We start from the raw sequence: 15,365 nt of genomic DNA, 5'->3' as shown, positions 1-15,365 counted from the left end.
CTTCCCATCAATTCATCAAAGCTTGAACCGAAATGCAATGGTAAGTTGCAAACCCAAAGTAGCCAGAGTCCCTAGTTGAAACACTGACAGATTACCCTTTTTGGACATCAGCGACGATCCAAACTGTGCTTGCCAACCAAAGCCCAAGAAGCCTCCAGAAAAACCACCGAGCATCAAAATGTTCCTGCGTGGTTCTGAATCCGAGCAAACTCGCGAGCTACATCAGCCCGATTCCGAGCTTGATGTGTTCTTCGACTTGATCTTGCACACCATGATAATACGAGAGATAACTAAGGATTCTCAGACTCGCAAAACATTCCGTGTGACTTACCTGAAGATCGATGCGCAGAGCGTCCACTTCGTCAACATGCATGGCCTTGCCGACAATTCGCTCTTGCTATCTCTCCGCGTGAGAGAGTCACTCTGTGCCGTCAAAGGACATAAGATGCGGATGAGGGTGAAACATTTCGGATTCAGGCCGATGGAAGACAGCAAGCTGTACACTGATGTGTACTGCTGCGGCTGGTCTGACCAGAATATCGAAATCCTTCTGCCAGGTAAACGGATTCATGAGTGGAAAACGGTGGCTCTCATTCTCGCCACCTTCCACAGGATTTCGAAAGAGCAGTGGTGCCTCCTGGTAAACATGGCCGGCGCTCCAGGAATAGCAGGCTTGAACTGGAAAGTCATTGAAAGCGAACTGTGGCCAGAGAAGTCCGAATCAAACGAAATCAAGGCAGCTGAAGCAAAACCGGTGGACACGGTCGTCTCCTGAGCGAAGCGCCTGACGGCACAAATACTGCGCAGATGTCTCAATCGGCATGTACCTCGACAATATTGGACGGCTCAAGGAGAGTTTTGGGCTATCAGTGCCTTTTTGGTCAATATTCTCGTAGGAGGAAAGTGAGCAGACGTCATCTGACGACCTTGAAGGAGCTCAACTTTGGACATTCAGATTGAGCCCGATCTTGGATGTTACTGTGGTTAATTGAAATGAACGATGTCGATGGTTCTCTCTCCCCGGATGACAATGCATAATGTTCCCTTAACCCTAGTCAGGGAAATCCATATTTGGAGCAATTGAACAACCTTCCGTTGTAAAATTACCCGTCCTCATCAGAGTAACCCGAAGTACGGATTTTATCTGCATTTTGAGAAAACGTCCAAATCTGGATTTAGGGTTTTGATCGATGAATGGTGGGATGGGAAATGTAGATAAGTGGTGGTGGGGCAGAAGCCAACTAATGATCCACAACGGTCACGCTTCCCATGACAAACCACCGCAAGGATTCCACGCATTTGCATATTAGATCTGCTCAGCTACTTAAGCCATACGCTCATAATGCATTTATTCATGAGATTATCTGACACTGTGGTATAAGATTTCATGGAGATGATTGAAAGAGCCGGTGTCTCTCCCTTTCATCCCTTTGTTGATGCCACCCTTGCATGCTTTGAACTGACTGTAAGACAACCTGCAATATTAGTACGACGACTTGACGATTGATGTTTTTGTAGTCTTCTATTTGATAGCTTTGGTCTACAGAGTTGCAAAATACCTGTTGTAGCCCCAGTTCACGCAAGCTGTTCTGCTAGAGGGCTTACATCTTGCGAAGCTATGCTATGAGCCTCGTGAAAAACGCCTAAATGCTCTCCTTTCGAGTATTCGGTGACAACGTCTGCTTGCGAAGGAACCTGAAAGAGCACCCATATCTTCAGTCTGGCGCCAGTCTGCTTTCAATTTAACCTTTGCTGACAAATAGAGATTGTGCGTGGTGGTTTGATATAAAGTCCATGAGCTATTTCGGCTGAATATCCCTTTTCTCCTCGAGCGTGTTAATTTATGCAGTTGATAGGGGACTCTAAAGGGAGGGATGCAGGGGGAAGAACCATTTGACTCAAGACTGTACAAATAAACGACAGATGCTAAACAGCGAATGGAAGGTCTCCTTGTACCTTGGAACTCAAGAGCGGGTAGCGATGCAATTTAACTCTCTATACAGGAAAACATAAGGCACAGATCTCATCCTGCCTTGATCCATTTCCTCCCTTCCTCCTCGCCTTGCCACTCTTTACTTCCCAAAGATGACCTTCAGCTTACTGTCCAATGTTTCCCTCCCAATCTCAGTCGCTCTCTTTACAATTCACATGAGGCTTTGATCACATCTCTCTTTTATCCACTCATTGCTTCTCAGTCAGAACATTACGCATTCGCTCTTTTGGCACTGCGTCTGCCATTGGTAGATGCTTCATTCCCATGGTATCGATTTAGGACCGTCTTTCGTTAATCCCTGTCTCTGGTTGCTGCCGCGGTCAATGAAAGATTCGGCCATACATTCCTTTTTATCTTGAGTTACTGCTTCCTACAAGAGGCTGCTACAATCGTTCCGATACTGATTCCGCCCTACGATCTCCTGGGCTCAGCAGGCTACTGATCCATATGAAGAATTCCTCAGCAGCTACATGACGAGTGACTCGGCCCTGTAGCCTCGATTCTACTTACTGCATTCTTTCGTTTCGTCATTGTCATTCACTCCATTGTTATCTCGTCCCAGCCCTGTCCTGCTTGAATCGGCAATCTCTACTGCAATGTCATACTCGTTGCGAATCCTGCAGTTGCTTTGCATCACTGCAGGGCTTGACCTGCTCATGTCATCCTTGGCTGCAGATACAAGTGCATGGAAGTCCAGGTCTATCTATCAGACCATGACAGACAGATTTGCACGTACGGATGGGTCCACCACTCATCCATGCAACACCACAGAAGGGCTACGCTGCGGTGGTTCGTGGAGAGGCACAATTCAACACCTTGACTACATTCATGGAATGGGATTCGACGCTATCATGATCTCCCCAATCGTCCAGAATGCCGAGGGCCGTGTGCAGTACGGAGAAGCCTATCATGGCTACTGGGTCCAGGATATGTATGCGCTAAACCCACACTTTGGCACTCACCAGGACCTGCTAGACTTGAGCAAGGCTGTTCATGACCGCGGCATGTATTTGATGGTAGATACTGTCATCAACAACTTGGCGTACATCACCAACGGACGAGATCCGGCAACGAGCATTGACTATTCAACGCTCAGCCCATTCAACGACCCAATATTCTTCCATCCATATTGCAAGATCACCGACTATGACAACTATCCATTGGCGCAGACTTGCTGGACAGGTGATGATGTTGTTCCCCTTCCAGATCTAAAGACAGAAGATAGCCAAGTTCAGAGCCTGCTTATGGACTGGATTAGAAAAATGATGACTACGTATTCAATCGACGGTCTACGTCTGGATGCAGCGAAGCATATTACGCCAAGTTTCCTGCCCTTGTTCCATAACGCTTCTGGCGCTTTCATTACTGGCGAAGTTTTTGAGCCATCCGTGAAGACGATCTGCGGATATCAAAATGACCTCCCCAGTGTCCCGAATTATCCTATCTATTATTCCATCTTGGAGGCATTTACGAAAGGCAACACAAGCTCTCTGACAAATCAGGTAGAGGTCATGAAACAGACATGTTCTGATGTTACGGCCCTTACTTCGTTCTCGGAAAACCACGACGTTGCGCGATTTGCAAGCTTCAAGGATGACATCGCGGTAAGGCATCGACTCAAGTTACCCTGACAAGTATCAACCGATGATAGGCTAACACTGGCGCAGCTCGCTAAGAATGTTCTAACATTCACGATGCTGTTCGACGGCATACCGATGATTTACCAAGGGCAAGAACAACATTTCTCAGGTGCCGATGACCCCGAGAACCGCGAAGCCTTGTGGCTATCAGGCTACGACACCAACGCTCCGCTTTACCAACTAGCCACGAAGCTGAACAGGATCCGCAAGCATGCAGCCCAGATCGATCCAGCATATGTAGACTCACAGACCTTCCCCATCTACACAGGGTCTAGCGAGATGGGCTTCCGCAAAGGCGTCGAGGGCCGGCAACTCCTGATGGTCTTGTCTACACAAGGCACGAACAGCGGCAAATATGAGCTGGACATGCCAATAGGCTACCAACCTGGATTTGTGGTCATGGATGTGCTTAATTGCGCCAACTACTCGGTTAATGACATGGGTCTTCTCAAGGTCAGCATGGATAAGGGCGAGCCTAGGGTCCTTTTTCCCGCCGACATGATGGAAGGAAGTGGTCTATGCGGATTTGGAAGGTCGAATGGAACGACATATCTTAATCTGAAGAAGAATACGATGCAGTCCTCGGGTGGCAGGCTCTCGAATTGGCCTACCTTGAGCCTCCTGTTAATCGGTTGTTTGACTTACTTGATATTATGGTGTTGAGTCCTATTACATCCTTTCAAAGTTGACTTTGAAGGCATTTGTTATACGATCTTTCAAATCAGTCTAGGTGTGATTGTATCCAAGGCAACCTCTTACGCCCAATCGTGCTCGGAAGCATACCACAATTCGCAGAATGAGTAGCTCGCAAATTGCTTTCCTCTTTTTCTTTTGTCATTTGATATGAGTGGAGATTGTCTTTCCTCTATCTCTAGCTATACCAAAATGTGTAAACTTCGTGGTGAAAACGTTCTACACCCGATCTAGAGAAAGGATATAGTATGCCGACCAGATGCCATGCGTGGCTGTTAGCGGTGCGAAAAGCAGAGAAACTCCCCGAAAACCATACACCTTAAAACAAGTTCTTAAACAACAGTAACCCTATTATCAGACAAACGAAATTTCTCGAAGATGCCGAGTCAAAAGACACCACACTCCCTCGCACTATTTGGCTGGACCCGTGCGGGCTAGGTGCGGTGTTTCACTTCAAAGCAAGATCACGCTTACTTCCGGTTGTTGCGCTGCATGGCCAAGATCTGCACCATACGGACGAAGATGTTGATGAAGTCCAACTCCAGACTGATGCTCTCGTTGACGACATCCTTGCGAACAAGACCTCGTTCGGCCATGCGAGCGTGGTGCAGGATCTTCTGGACGTCATAAAGGGTGAAGCCACCGAAGACAGCAAGACCACCGTACAACCAGATCTTCTCGGACCACATCAGAGCACGTGCAGCAGTGGCGGGAATAACGAGGGGAGCCAAGCCGGAAAGGGCAACGATGGTCACACCAGCGAGGAGAGGACCACCTAGGTAGAGGTACTTCTCCTGCTTCGCGGTGGCACCGACGAACGCAATCGAACCCATCATGCCAACAGTGTAAAGACCGGCACGAGCGAGCAGGGCAGGGTGCATGAACATTAGAGGGGAGAGGAGCGCAGCCTGAGTGACGTTGAAGGCAGCCCAGAGACCATACTTCATTACGTAGCTAAGTATCCGTCAGCATACCACCCAACAAAGAAGAAAAGGCACTTGAAAAACTTACTTATCAGGAGAAGTGTAGTAGGTACCGAACATCGTGCCCATGCTGGCAACCAGACCAACACCAGCAACCAGCCAAGGGTTGGTGGCCATCAAACGATAAGACCATCCATTCATGTGCAAAGCTCTAGCGGCGATACCAATAATACCAATACCAAGTCCGGTGTGCATAAAAGTTTCATTCAGATAGCTTCGCTCGTAGTGAGGCATTCCGCCATCCTCTCTTGTTTCACGGTTGAAGATGAAGTTCGTAGCCATGATAGTGCCACCCACAATGGCCGCACCGTAGAGCAGGCGCTGGGCGAGGTCGCCACGCTGAGCTGTACCGTAAGACGGCTGCATGTAGGTGCGCCGGAAGGCATTCTGAAAGGTCCGTCTGGACTGTGCGAAGATTGAGGGCGAGCAGGGACCCAGAGGCTTCGACTGAACGGGCTTGATGGGTGAGTTGTGGATGAAGCGAGCGGTGTTCGCAGCCTTAGGGGCTTGACGAAGAGCCGTTGGAACGGCGAACGGGCGCCTTAGAAAGGACGCCATGACTGCAATGTGTGACCCAAATCTATGACGGCGTGCGCTATGGTGGTGAACAATGACGGTGATAGCTCAAAGCAGGAGAGATGACGATGGTGTTTTAAAGCAAAGCGCTGGTGATATCAGCAACCTCCGGCGGTATCCACTACGGGAACCCGAACGTTCGAGAAGCGCAATCACGTGGCAATAGCTTACTAACGCTCACATGGTGGGGGAGGGGCACAGAGCAGGAGAAATTGTATCGCGGAGGAATCGGAGTTACTGGTTATCATTGCGATTGTTTAAATGGTCAATCTGAGGCCGTAGCTGAGAAAGTGCAGAATAGGAAAAGAAAGATTTTTTGAGTTGGCTGCTGCGACATTTCGGTATCTGCGATTAACATTTCAGACGGGAGTACGCGCCATGACTCTGTCCCTTGAGACCATACATCTTCCTCATCTGCCTTCAGCTCTGCCCATTCATATAGCTCTATATCGTGATGTGAAAAACTCGCCATTTCTCCGGCAGCAGCTGTTGTCAGGCAATGCTGATTTCGAGTATGCATTTATTGACGCAAGCATGGTATGGACCACATAAGAAAAACGCACTTGAACAAGCACACTGAAATGAAACAAGGTCTTTTCAAGGACCCATATCCTTTCTGCTATCTTCAGAGCGGTTAATGATTATCTCAATGGGCGTCTCAAGTCGCGCAACGTCCATTCGGAAATCGTCTTCTCCTTGAGCCCCGCCAACAATGTGCGTTTCCAGATTGCACGGACGAGCGATTACTTTTCACGAACATCACTGACAATACACCAGATTGCAGACTCTTTCCGCAAATTCGGCATTACAGACTCGACGACAGACCTGTTGGTGGTGAAAGTTTCCGTTACGGCAGATGTTACTCATGACTCAGTAGCGGCGCATCTGCAGCAGTCCATCGAGGGTTCTCCTATGCCATTCGCTGATGAGACATTGTCTGAAATCTCCGATGTTTCGAAGATTAAGAAAGCCTACAAATTGGGCGCTTTAGGCGCTCAGGACGATGAGAAGCGACGATTGGAACTTTCGCTCATAGGTGCAATTGCACTGCGTGGGGCAACGTGATCCAAAGCCTACCGTCTCAACGACTATGACCTCCCTTCGGGGATCTTCATGCGATGCTCTATCTTACAAGAGCAAAATTACATGCCACTTGGATAGACCTGCGTGAACGCACTATGACCGTGTCCGAAGCTGTTCAGGATCATTCCCCTTTCACAGCCCCCCTAAGCAGTGGGGTGACAATCTCAGTGCGGCGTCCCTGGTTACCTGTCGCCGGATATGGCCTTATGATGAATTCGTATTGCACACTACCCAAGACAGAGTGTCTGGGTGCTGGCGTCGATTTGCGCGCAACTGATGTGGGAACCTGAGGAGTCCGTCAATGCTCACTAATGTTGCGATGGACTACAATATATCTTATTCTCGAAACTGAAACAAACTTCTTACTATATCTCAATCATATTGTTATACGGAAGTTTTCCATGAAGTTTTATGTTGCCCCTGTAGTTTCGTAGCTGCGGGGGTCGTCTTTTTCCATAAGGGGACAAGGTTGCCCGGCCCACCAATCAATACTACCTAAAGTGGTAATTTCACAGCACCGCCAAGACATTTGACAAACCTGCAGCTTTATCACTTCTCATTCATTCCGAGGCTCACGACATCGGGTTCAATAATGGACTAACCTATGATTTTCTGAGCTGCTCTTTACAGCACCACAAACATTATCTTTCTGGACTCTATATCAGACCAATGACCTGCCGACAGGGTACGGTCCTTCGCCGCAGATCCCATTTGCCACCATGTATACAGCTACAGACATAGTCGTTCTCTCTTCTTCGCCAGATCAGATTCCCTCTCGCTCTTTAGCAGAGCCAAAATGCGATCCGGAGAAGGTGTTTGTCTTATCACCGGTCTTTTCATCCCCTTCGCCTTTGCCTTCTCCGTCAGAGCTGTTTCAACCACCCACGCGCTCGCGGTTTTTCAAAACTGGAGATGGAAACGACGGCTCGTCGAGGACTGCGAAAGAAGTGTCTGAAACAGGGACGAAACCGAAAGATCTGGCTGCATCGAGGAGAAAGACGGCGACTCGAGGAGGAAGACAGAAACGGATGAAAGAACAACTTACGAACGAGTCACAGACACTCTTTGACTATTCTGAACCTCCCATTCCGAAACACAATGGATGCACACCGAAGAAAGGCCCAGGGTCAAAGAAAAAGCGCACAGACGCTGCGAATAAGCGCACTAAGTCCGAGAACAAAACGATCACTGGGAAAGTGGCGAAATCCGGCATTACCGAGACTACACAATCTGAAGATAAAATCAAGGAACTTGTGACATCGGACGTTTCGCCGGGAAAAAGTCCTGCGAACAAACTGGAGTTGGAGAAGGATGGCTTACAGCTTGAAGTAGCTATGAAGAGAAGGCTAGACTGGACGCCTACCAAGGACACTGGCAAGCAAGCCGTCGCATTGGATGATACTGGCGACAATAAGTCTCGCTTCGGCGACCTTCTATCCGAATATGGCTTTTTGGAAGCCGCCACCGATTCTCAAGGTGACTTGAAACTTTCTGATGACGGCGCTCCAACGAAGCGCAGGCGACTAGAGGTACGTGTTCTATGATTGTCATCAGCCTGCAACGCATTCTGACCTTTCTGCAGCTTGTAGACACTCGAAACCCATCAAATTCTAAGCGGACATCGCCGGACGCTGATAGCAACCGTTCAAATGTCCGCAGCACTCGATCCTCGAAAGCCCCGGCAGCCGAAGGGAAGCCGAAGAAAAGAAGCAGAAAGATTACAACTCTTACTGGCCGTGTAACAGCCCTATACACCAATGATTGTACAGATCACTCGGATGCAGCAAACACCATGATTAGAGCCTCAGAAGATGTCAGCAACAAATTGTTCTCTAAATCCTTGGACATCGACTCTTGTGTTCTCCCTCCTGAGGATGCCGTCGATTACTTGAAGGATCAGGATTTGATGTTCGGAACCTGCAGTCAGTTGGAGCGGGAAGACTCGCCAACGATGCTCAGAGATATGCAAAAGGCAATACTCGCATCGGAAAATAGTATGCTTGAAAACCGCAAGCCTTCTTCGACCACAAGGGCGGGGTCTGGGCTGTATTCTCATACCGCAGTATCGCGCTTCCAAACTCCAAGAGATTTGTGGTCTGTCGCAGCCAGAGATGTGGATGGATCCCTTGCTGAAATTGAGGTGCTGGATATGGTAGACATTACCGACCTTTCTGAGCTTCCGCCAAAACCCAATGGCGAGCTACCGGACAGAAGTGGAAAGAAAGACGAGGACACAGTGCCTCAGGGAGAACCTTTCCGGCCTGTAGAGATCACTGATGAAGTTGAGGCTACAGTCGATGTACACACGGAAAACTTGGCAACAAGCGAAACTAAACCGGGAGAAACCGGTTGCGGGGCGTCGGAAATTCGTCCGATGCCACGATTCGCTGATTGGAAGGACTCTGATTTGTCAAAAGAAATCAGATTGTATGGTTTCAAGACAATGAAGAGTCGCAGGAAGATGATTGAAGTGCTTGAAAGATGCTGGAAGGCACAACACGTGAGCACGCGGACCGGTGTCCAAGATGTTCCAGGAAAACCAGACGACGGCTCGACGGGAGAGGCTTGCACAATTCAATCTCAGACAAACAAGCAAGCCTCGAAAACGGATGCAGCTGAAAAGACGAGGAAGCAGAGTGCATGTCTCAAAGAAGAGGCGAAATCGAGCACAGCTCTGGAGGATAAACCGAGTCACGCCGCTGACGGATCGAGTCAGGTGTTGACGAAGTCGTCGTTCGCGGATGTGGAGGAAATTGAGGATTCGGAAGATGAGGTCATACCATCTCCCAGTCGGCTGCAGAGTCGTTACAAGCGCCATATTTCAGAAAGCAGGAGCAGTCAGCCTCTGCCTGTTGCAGCTACGCCATCCACGCCATCCAGTCCGACGCGGACAAATGCTGACTCCGGCGCCAAACCGTCTCCTTCTGGTCTTGCAGGAGAGTCTAGTCTGCCAGATCTGGCCAGCCAGATAACCAAGGCTGTGCGATTGCAGCCACGGTCGTTCTCCGTTGACTGTAAGCGCCCTAGCTGGCATGAGAAAATCTTGATGTACGATCCCATCATCCTAGAGGATTTTGCCACCTGGCTCAACATCGAGGGACTGGGACTTATCCATGAGGACAGAGAAGTTAGTGCAGAGTTTGTGAGGCAGTGGTGTGAGAGCAACGGCATCTGCTGCGGTTTCCGGAAGAATAGTAGACGGTCCGAACGGTAGGCATCGTCTGCTATGAGGCAAACACTGAAGATATTTTCTCGTTTGCGCATCATCGGTTAGAGGCATATTGATCTGGAGTTTTGGTCTCTTTATACTTCTATATAGCGATTGGGAAGATACCCCTGGGATTAGCTGGAGCATAAGTGGGCGTCGTGTCATTTTTTATAGATTCAATTATACTAGATCCTCTCGGTAACGATAAGAAATAGATCATGTCCATGGGGGTAATGGATTTGGGCAAATTAAATTCAAATAGATTAAAAGTACATGGCTTCAGCCTTCTGAAAAGGTATATATAACGCCTTCCTTATAAGCAGCTCGTTGTTTCGGGGGATTCCTTTATTTCACCTGCAAACTCCAGAAGAGGCCCTCTCATCTTGCTGCACCATCCCGCAAATATTAGTATTCGCCTTCAGGCCCCCTGAAAGCTGAGAACGTAGAGTAACTCACCAAGCAGTATCCGCTCTGGCAGACGCCCATACTTCCGTCCTTCTTGCAGGTTTGACCAGCCGGGATCTATACCACCACATCAGCAATCTTTCTCAATCCAATAAATCAAGCATGGCTTCCAGCCTCGCATACAGTAGCTGTAGAGGTAGTAGGCGCAGGAGCCGCAAAAGCAGTGCCGAGGAGGGCGAGAGCAGCAAAGAACGTGAATCTCATGGTGTTTGGATGCTTGGGATCAAAAGAAAAGAATGAATGAATTGAGTTCGGTGGTTGAATGAGTGTAAGATAGTAGTTAAGCGTGTCAGGAAGGAGTGTGTGCTTTTGAGGACTTGGGCTTCGATCAATGTTCGCTCAAGTGGAACGGGTTTATATGTACATGTGCCACCTGCGTTGATCTTCAAAGTGATGCGTTGCTTTCTATGTATAGAAGTCGTGATGGTGCGAGAGTGGAGTGAACCCTCAGGAGCAGTCCTTTGTCCTCAGGGGAGATGACGTGGATGTGGGTTGCCTAGTAGTAGATCAGTTTGTGATGGAGATTTCCTGGTGGATACAGATTGGATGGATGAACAGCGACCGTCTTCGCTTGTGGTAGATATTCAGTCTTTGGGAGCGTTTTGTGATATGGTAATTTTGCTTTTGATTGAGATATGTGTACTAAGTGATCGGTGCATTTCCTCAACAGCAGCAAGCAAGGAGTGGTACATATGTCAACAGTGTAAAGCACTTTAAATCATTGACTCCTGGAAGCTGGCCTTATTTGTTGTTTATCTAAAGAAGTTGCTGTGGCTGGTTATTTCTCAGGAAAAGTTCCTTCAGTTGCGTTTGACAGTCAGGATTGAAGTGCGTATTGTGTACGCTCCTGGCAGACAGTGGAGGCCAATATCGACGGACGGTAATGTCACGGGAGACCAGATGTACTTGGGGACTCCCGAGGATTTCCAGAATAGGAAGGACAGGATGCAGATGAGACGTGTCATGTAACTATCACCACACTATAAGCAAATAGCATCGTCAATCACATTAGGATTACCTAACGATTCTGGTCCTGAACAATGAATGAATGACATATCTAAAAGCGAGACAGAATCAGGGGCAGCCCCCTCATTGTCGGTCAACAAATGCCAACCATATCTAAGCAAAAGGGTAAAGGATATGCGACGCAGCTAAATTCAGAGTCAACTAAAAGGGTAAGAAGATGAAGTGCAAAAAAATATCACCATGCAGTACAGCATTCCAAATGGCCAAGACACCTTGAACATTGTTGGCGTCGCCGAACACTAACGCCGGCTTGCTCAGCATTCGGGAACACATATAAGTTGTGCTGCTTCGTCTTGCTGTCCGTATTTTCAAGAGCAGTTGGTTAGTTCTGCTGAGGACCGTCATTGTCTCTCCCATTTTGTGAATCCCCTGGAACATCTGCCATTGCCAGTGTCGTAGTTGGACGTGCAACCTGCGGGTAATCACCTGGTTGCAAGGTAAGTTGTGCAGGGTCAATTGTAAAGGGGTCTGTCGCTGGGCCCGCAGTATTGGCAGCACTGGGATCGGACGGCTGATTGGTGAAGGCCGCGAGACGATTTCTGTCAGCAGGTATCATTAACAAGTCTATGGAATCCCAATCATTGTTACCATTGTCACCGTTGTCACCATTGTCACCACCAATGGCGTTGATGAAGTCATCCAAGTCGTTCGGATCGGCTGGTTGAGCTACAAACCCTTCGAGATCATCATCATCGAGAGCCATCTCAGTGTCATCGGCCATAGTGTCCTGGTAACCAGGTTGCTGTGCTTCCAGTGCTGGTTGGCCACCATCCTGCTCGGTCATTGGGGGAAAAACCTGGTTAGTGAAAGCTGGATCATTGTTAGTAGCACCGTAGTTGGTGTTATCATTGTCTGCGCTCGCCTCAGAAGATGTCCGGTAAGGACTACTACCGCTGGATTGATCGGAGGAAGAGCCTTGCTCCGGCGAAGGGGTTCTTGGAGCAGGTAGGAAATTGGCAGGTTCTTGTATTACTGGAGGAAGGTTCGCACCAGGTGGAAAGTTGAGACGGCCTGGTCTCACCAGGCGAAAGTCTGAAGGAGGTGCGGGATTGCCTGCTCCCTGTCCTACCGGAAAAGGTTCTGAGGGACGTGCGGAATAGAGTGTTCCCTGTCCTGCCGGAGGAAAGTTTGCAAAAAGCGGCGTTTGGCCAGCTCCTTGCCCTGCCAGAGAAGGGTTTGCGGGAAGCCTGGGATAGAGTGTTCCCTGTTCGGGCGGAGGAAGGTTTGCAAAACGCGGCATGCGGCCAGCTCCTTGCCCTGCCGCTTGGGCTTGAGCATGCACATCGTAGGGGGCTTGGGGAGGCACTTGCCCAGCCGGTGGAGGTTCCCGAGGAAATTGCTAGTCTCAAGTCAGCATCTGCACGTCTCACTAACTGTTCGATAGCATAACAGAATGGTATATGTTAGAAGAGTTGTTACTCACATTCCGGTTAGGAAAGGATGTCTGAAGGCCAGCCAGCACATTACGTAACTGCATATTCTCCAGTTGTAGCTGCTGGACATCTCGCCGGAGCAAGTGCACTTCTTGCAGAAGAAAGTCAACATCTGCGCGGAGCCTTTCAACCTCAAGATTCAACCCATCTCTGGCCTGTCCAGTCTCCTGGGGAGCTCCCCGAACATAGGTCTTCTGGGTTGCTAGAGTCAATGTGCAGGGCATACCCTTTTTCACACATTGTGCGCAGCCATCGGGCTGGTTATCGCACTTCAACTTTTGAATCTGAACAGAAGACAGTCGTTAGTCTCTATGTAGTAGAAAACTGGGCAATAGGAGGAATGCAGCTCAGAAAAATAGCACGAGGAAAATTGAAAGAGGAGCCCACTCACGGTATCCGTTTGCGTACTCATCTATTCCATGCGTTGTAGCGAAAGACTGAAAAGACAGAAGGAGGAAGGGGTTATTGATCACTTACTCTGCAATTGTCACAGGCTCTGTCGGTACGTTTGGGAGGATTCTTCTCAATCCTGCTGAGAGCCGTCTCCACGGGGTCTGGCACTGGGTCGGTCTTTTTGCGACGCTGCTTTTTCACCCGGGCCTGTTTGCTTGGTTCAGTCGAAGGTCCTGCAGTGGACTCTTTGTTGTCGACCGAGATTCCCCCTGCGGCTTCTTTAGCTTCCTCCACTTGTTCTAGCCGCTGTTTCCCTTTATCTCTGCTTTGCTCAGCTTCTGCGGGAGCAGTTTTGGTACTAAGGGCCTCACCACTCACAGTCTGGCTAGGAACGGCAGCTGTCGTGTTCGGAGCTTTGGCAACAGCTTCAGCGTTCAACGCTGAAGAGGGCCGTCCGCTGTTCGCTCCACTGCCTAGGTTTGAATCTCGTGCTTGTTTTTTCCGGTTGTCATCGTCGCTGTTGTCGACATCGTCAATTCTCCGCTTTCTCCCAGACATCTTGTCTTGGTGTACTTACTGCTAGGAGATCCGCTTGGTGCAAAGGTCGTGGAAGGAGCGGTATTCGAGTCGGTCCTGAGCGGATAAAGCAGCGAAAGGAAGTGAGTGAGACGATAGCTGACTGCAATTAAGGACTGATTTCTGTTGGAGACTCCCAGATGCAGAAAGAGAAAGCTGTACTTATACCTCATCTTGACGGGTTCTGCTATGCAATCCAAGAATTGGCTTCATTGTCGGCACTTCTTCAGATACAGTAGCAACAAAGCATTCTGAAGCATACAATGTCAAACTGCACAAAGGGATTGGGTCATTCAGAATCCGTCATTGAAGATGGTAGAGCCAGAAATAGACTTCGGTTTTGCTGGTTCGACCTGCAAGCTTCACAATGTGCCAAAGACGTTTGGTCGTCACATTGAAAGATTTTTATTGAAAGGCGATGAAGCACAAGAAGCATTTGTGAGACTTATCGCCCTCTCCAAGCAAGGGCAGTCTCAAAAGGGTTACATTGTTTTGAACCTGAATTGCATCAGTGACAAGTCGAAGTTGAAAGAATAGCATTGAATGGGCCCTGACTTACTTTCCAATTTTCCTTCCTTTGTCTTGGCTTGCACTGGCACAAAGAGGTTATGAGAGACGATGTTGTGTCGGTAAAACGCAATGAAGTTCTGGTGATCAAAAGAACAAAGAATATGCTGAAACCAAGAACCAGGGGATCTTCAAGAAGCATGAAAGCAGACGCAAGTTTGAGATTCGTCTATTTATCCGTTCGTAGCTCCAAAAATGGAAGTCAAAAAACAGCATTCTAAGTTACAACAAGAAGGCCCTGAAGTGACAATATCATCAAACATGACACGAACTTTGTCACTAATCCAACCCTTTGAAGAAAAATGCTGCCAAACGCTCTTCCCTCAATCAAACTCCTCCCACGCCGGAGTCCTATGCAGCCCATACAGAATTAAAAGAATGAGTCCTAGTGTAAAGGCAATGAAATGGAGAATTGCAAACGAACCAAGGAAACCGTGGGCGATGCTGATAATTGTATATACTTGATAGAACGGTTCCAGTACGGTTACTGTTTGTGGCACATAGGGGAATCGAAGAAAATGGTCGAGCATCCAGATGAAAAGAAATCGTGCAATCTGATAGTGAAATCGTATGAGATGAGGTGGTAGATGGAATGTTGGAAGATGGTTAGATCCACGAATGCGAGGGTGAATAAGGCATTAGATAATAGATATTTCCCGGGCAACATATGCCCATTCAAGGATTAGGAAGTATCATCAAAGTGAGCAGAGCCGTGGATGATAAGGTCGC

General features: G+C 48.5%; 7 protein-coding genes across 7 annotated transcripts; 4 read left to right on the top strand and 3 right to left on the bottom strand.

Annotated features, from left to right (window-relative positions):
* Positions 1-178: 178 nt before the first annotated feature.
* P174DRAFT_362574 (uncharacterized protein) lies at positions 179-775 on the top strand (the record flags this gene model as incomplete). Its single annotated transcript, XM_024821870.1, has 1 exon — positions 179-775. The coding sequence occupies one exon, from the start codon at positions 179-181 to the stop codon at positions 773-775; it is 597 nt and encodes a 198-aa protein (XP_024686838.1).
* Positions 776-2,589: 1,814 nt separating this feature from the next.
* Positions 2,590-4,296, top strand: P174DRAFT_508546 (alpha-amylase; the record flags this gene model as incomplete). The annotated part of the gene is made up of 2 exons (XM_024831468.1): positions 2,590-3,614; positions 3,645-4,296. The coding sequence occupies 2 exons, from the start codon at positions 2,590-2,592 to the stop codon at positions 4,294-4,296; spliced, it is 1,677 nt and encodes a 558-aa protein (XP_024686837.1).
* Positions 4,297-4,391: 95 nt separating this feature from the next.
* On the bottom strand, positions 4,392-5,960 carry P174DRAFT_398905 (Bax Inhibitor family protein). Its single transcript, XM_024823852.1, has 2 exons — positions 5,338-5,960; positions 4,392-5,280 (listed from the first exon to the last, which is right to left on the bottom strand). The coding sequence occupies exons 1-2, from the start codon at positions 5,865-5,867 to the stop codon at positions 4,797-4,799; spliced, it is 1,014 nt and encodes a 337-aa protein (XP_024686836.1). The 5' UTR covers positions 5,868-5,960; the 3' UTR covers positions 4,392-4,796.
* A 152-nt stretch (positions 5,961-6,112) lies between these two features.
* On the top strand, positions 6,113-7,359 carry P174DRAFT_381600 (EKC/KEOPS complex subunit CGI121/TPRKB). The gene is made up of 3 exons (XM_024823089.1): positions 6,113-6,422; positions 6,477-6,599; positions 6,663-7,359. Exons 1-3 carry the CDS (start codon positions 6,264-6,266, stop codon positions 6,948-6,950), a joined length of 570 nt encoding a protein of 189 aa, XP_024686835.1. The 5' UTR covers positions 6,113-6,263; the 3' UTR covers positions 6,951-7,359.
* Positions 7,360-7,523: 164 nt separating this feature from the next.
* Positions 7,524-10,407, top strand: slx4. The gene is made up of 2 exons (XM_024828629.1): positions 7,524-8,497; positions 8,551-10,407. Exons 1-2 carry the CDS (start codon positions 7,688-7,690, stop codon positions 10,180-10,182), a joined length of 2,442 nt encoding a protein of 813 aa, XP_024686834.1. The 5' UTR covers positions 7,524-7,687; the 3' UTR covers positions 10,183-10,407.
* A 60-nt stretch (positions 10,408-10,467) lies between these two features.
* P174DRAFT_381593 (uncharacterized protein) lies at positions 10,468-11,022 on the bottom strand. Its single transcript, XM_024823088.1, has 3 exons — positions 10,765-11,022; positions 10,633-10,698; positions 10,468-10,562 (listed from the first exon to the last, which is right to left on the bottom strand). Exons 1-3 carry the CDS (start codon positions 10,843-10,845, stop codon positions 10,527-10,529), a joined length of 183 nt encoding a protein of 60 aa, XP_024686833.1. The 5' UTR covers positions 10,846-11,022; the 3' UTR covers positions 10,468-10,526.
* A 687-nt stretch (positions 11,023-11,709) lies between these two features.
* Positions 11,710-14,051, bottom strand: P174DRAFT_381590 (putative C6 finger domain protein; the record flags this gene model as incomplete). The annotated part of the gene is made up of 4 exons (XM_024823087.1): positions 11,710-13,006; positions 13,091-13,384; positions 13,492-13,512; positions 13,578-14,051. The coding sequence occupies 4 exons, from the start codon at positions 14,049-14,051 to the stop codon at positions 11,990-11,992; spliced, it is 1,806 nt and encodes a 601-aa protein (XP_024686832.1). The 3' UTR covers positions 11,710-11,989.
* Positions 14,052-15,365: the final 1,314 nt, after the last annotated feature.

The sequence above is a fragment of the Aspergillus novofumigatus genome (genome assembly GCF_002847465.1).
Source record: "Aspergillus novofumigatus IBT 16806 chromosome Unknown P174scaffold_1, whole genome shotgun sequence".
Classification (NCBI taxonomy): domain Eukaryota; kingdom Fungi; phylum Ascomycota; class Eurotiomycetes; order Eurotiales; family Aspergillaceae; genus Aspergillus; species Aspergillus novofumigatus.
This window is presented reverse-complemented; position numbering and strand designations above follow the sequence as displayed.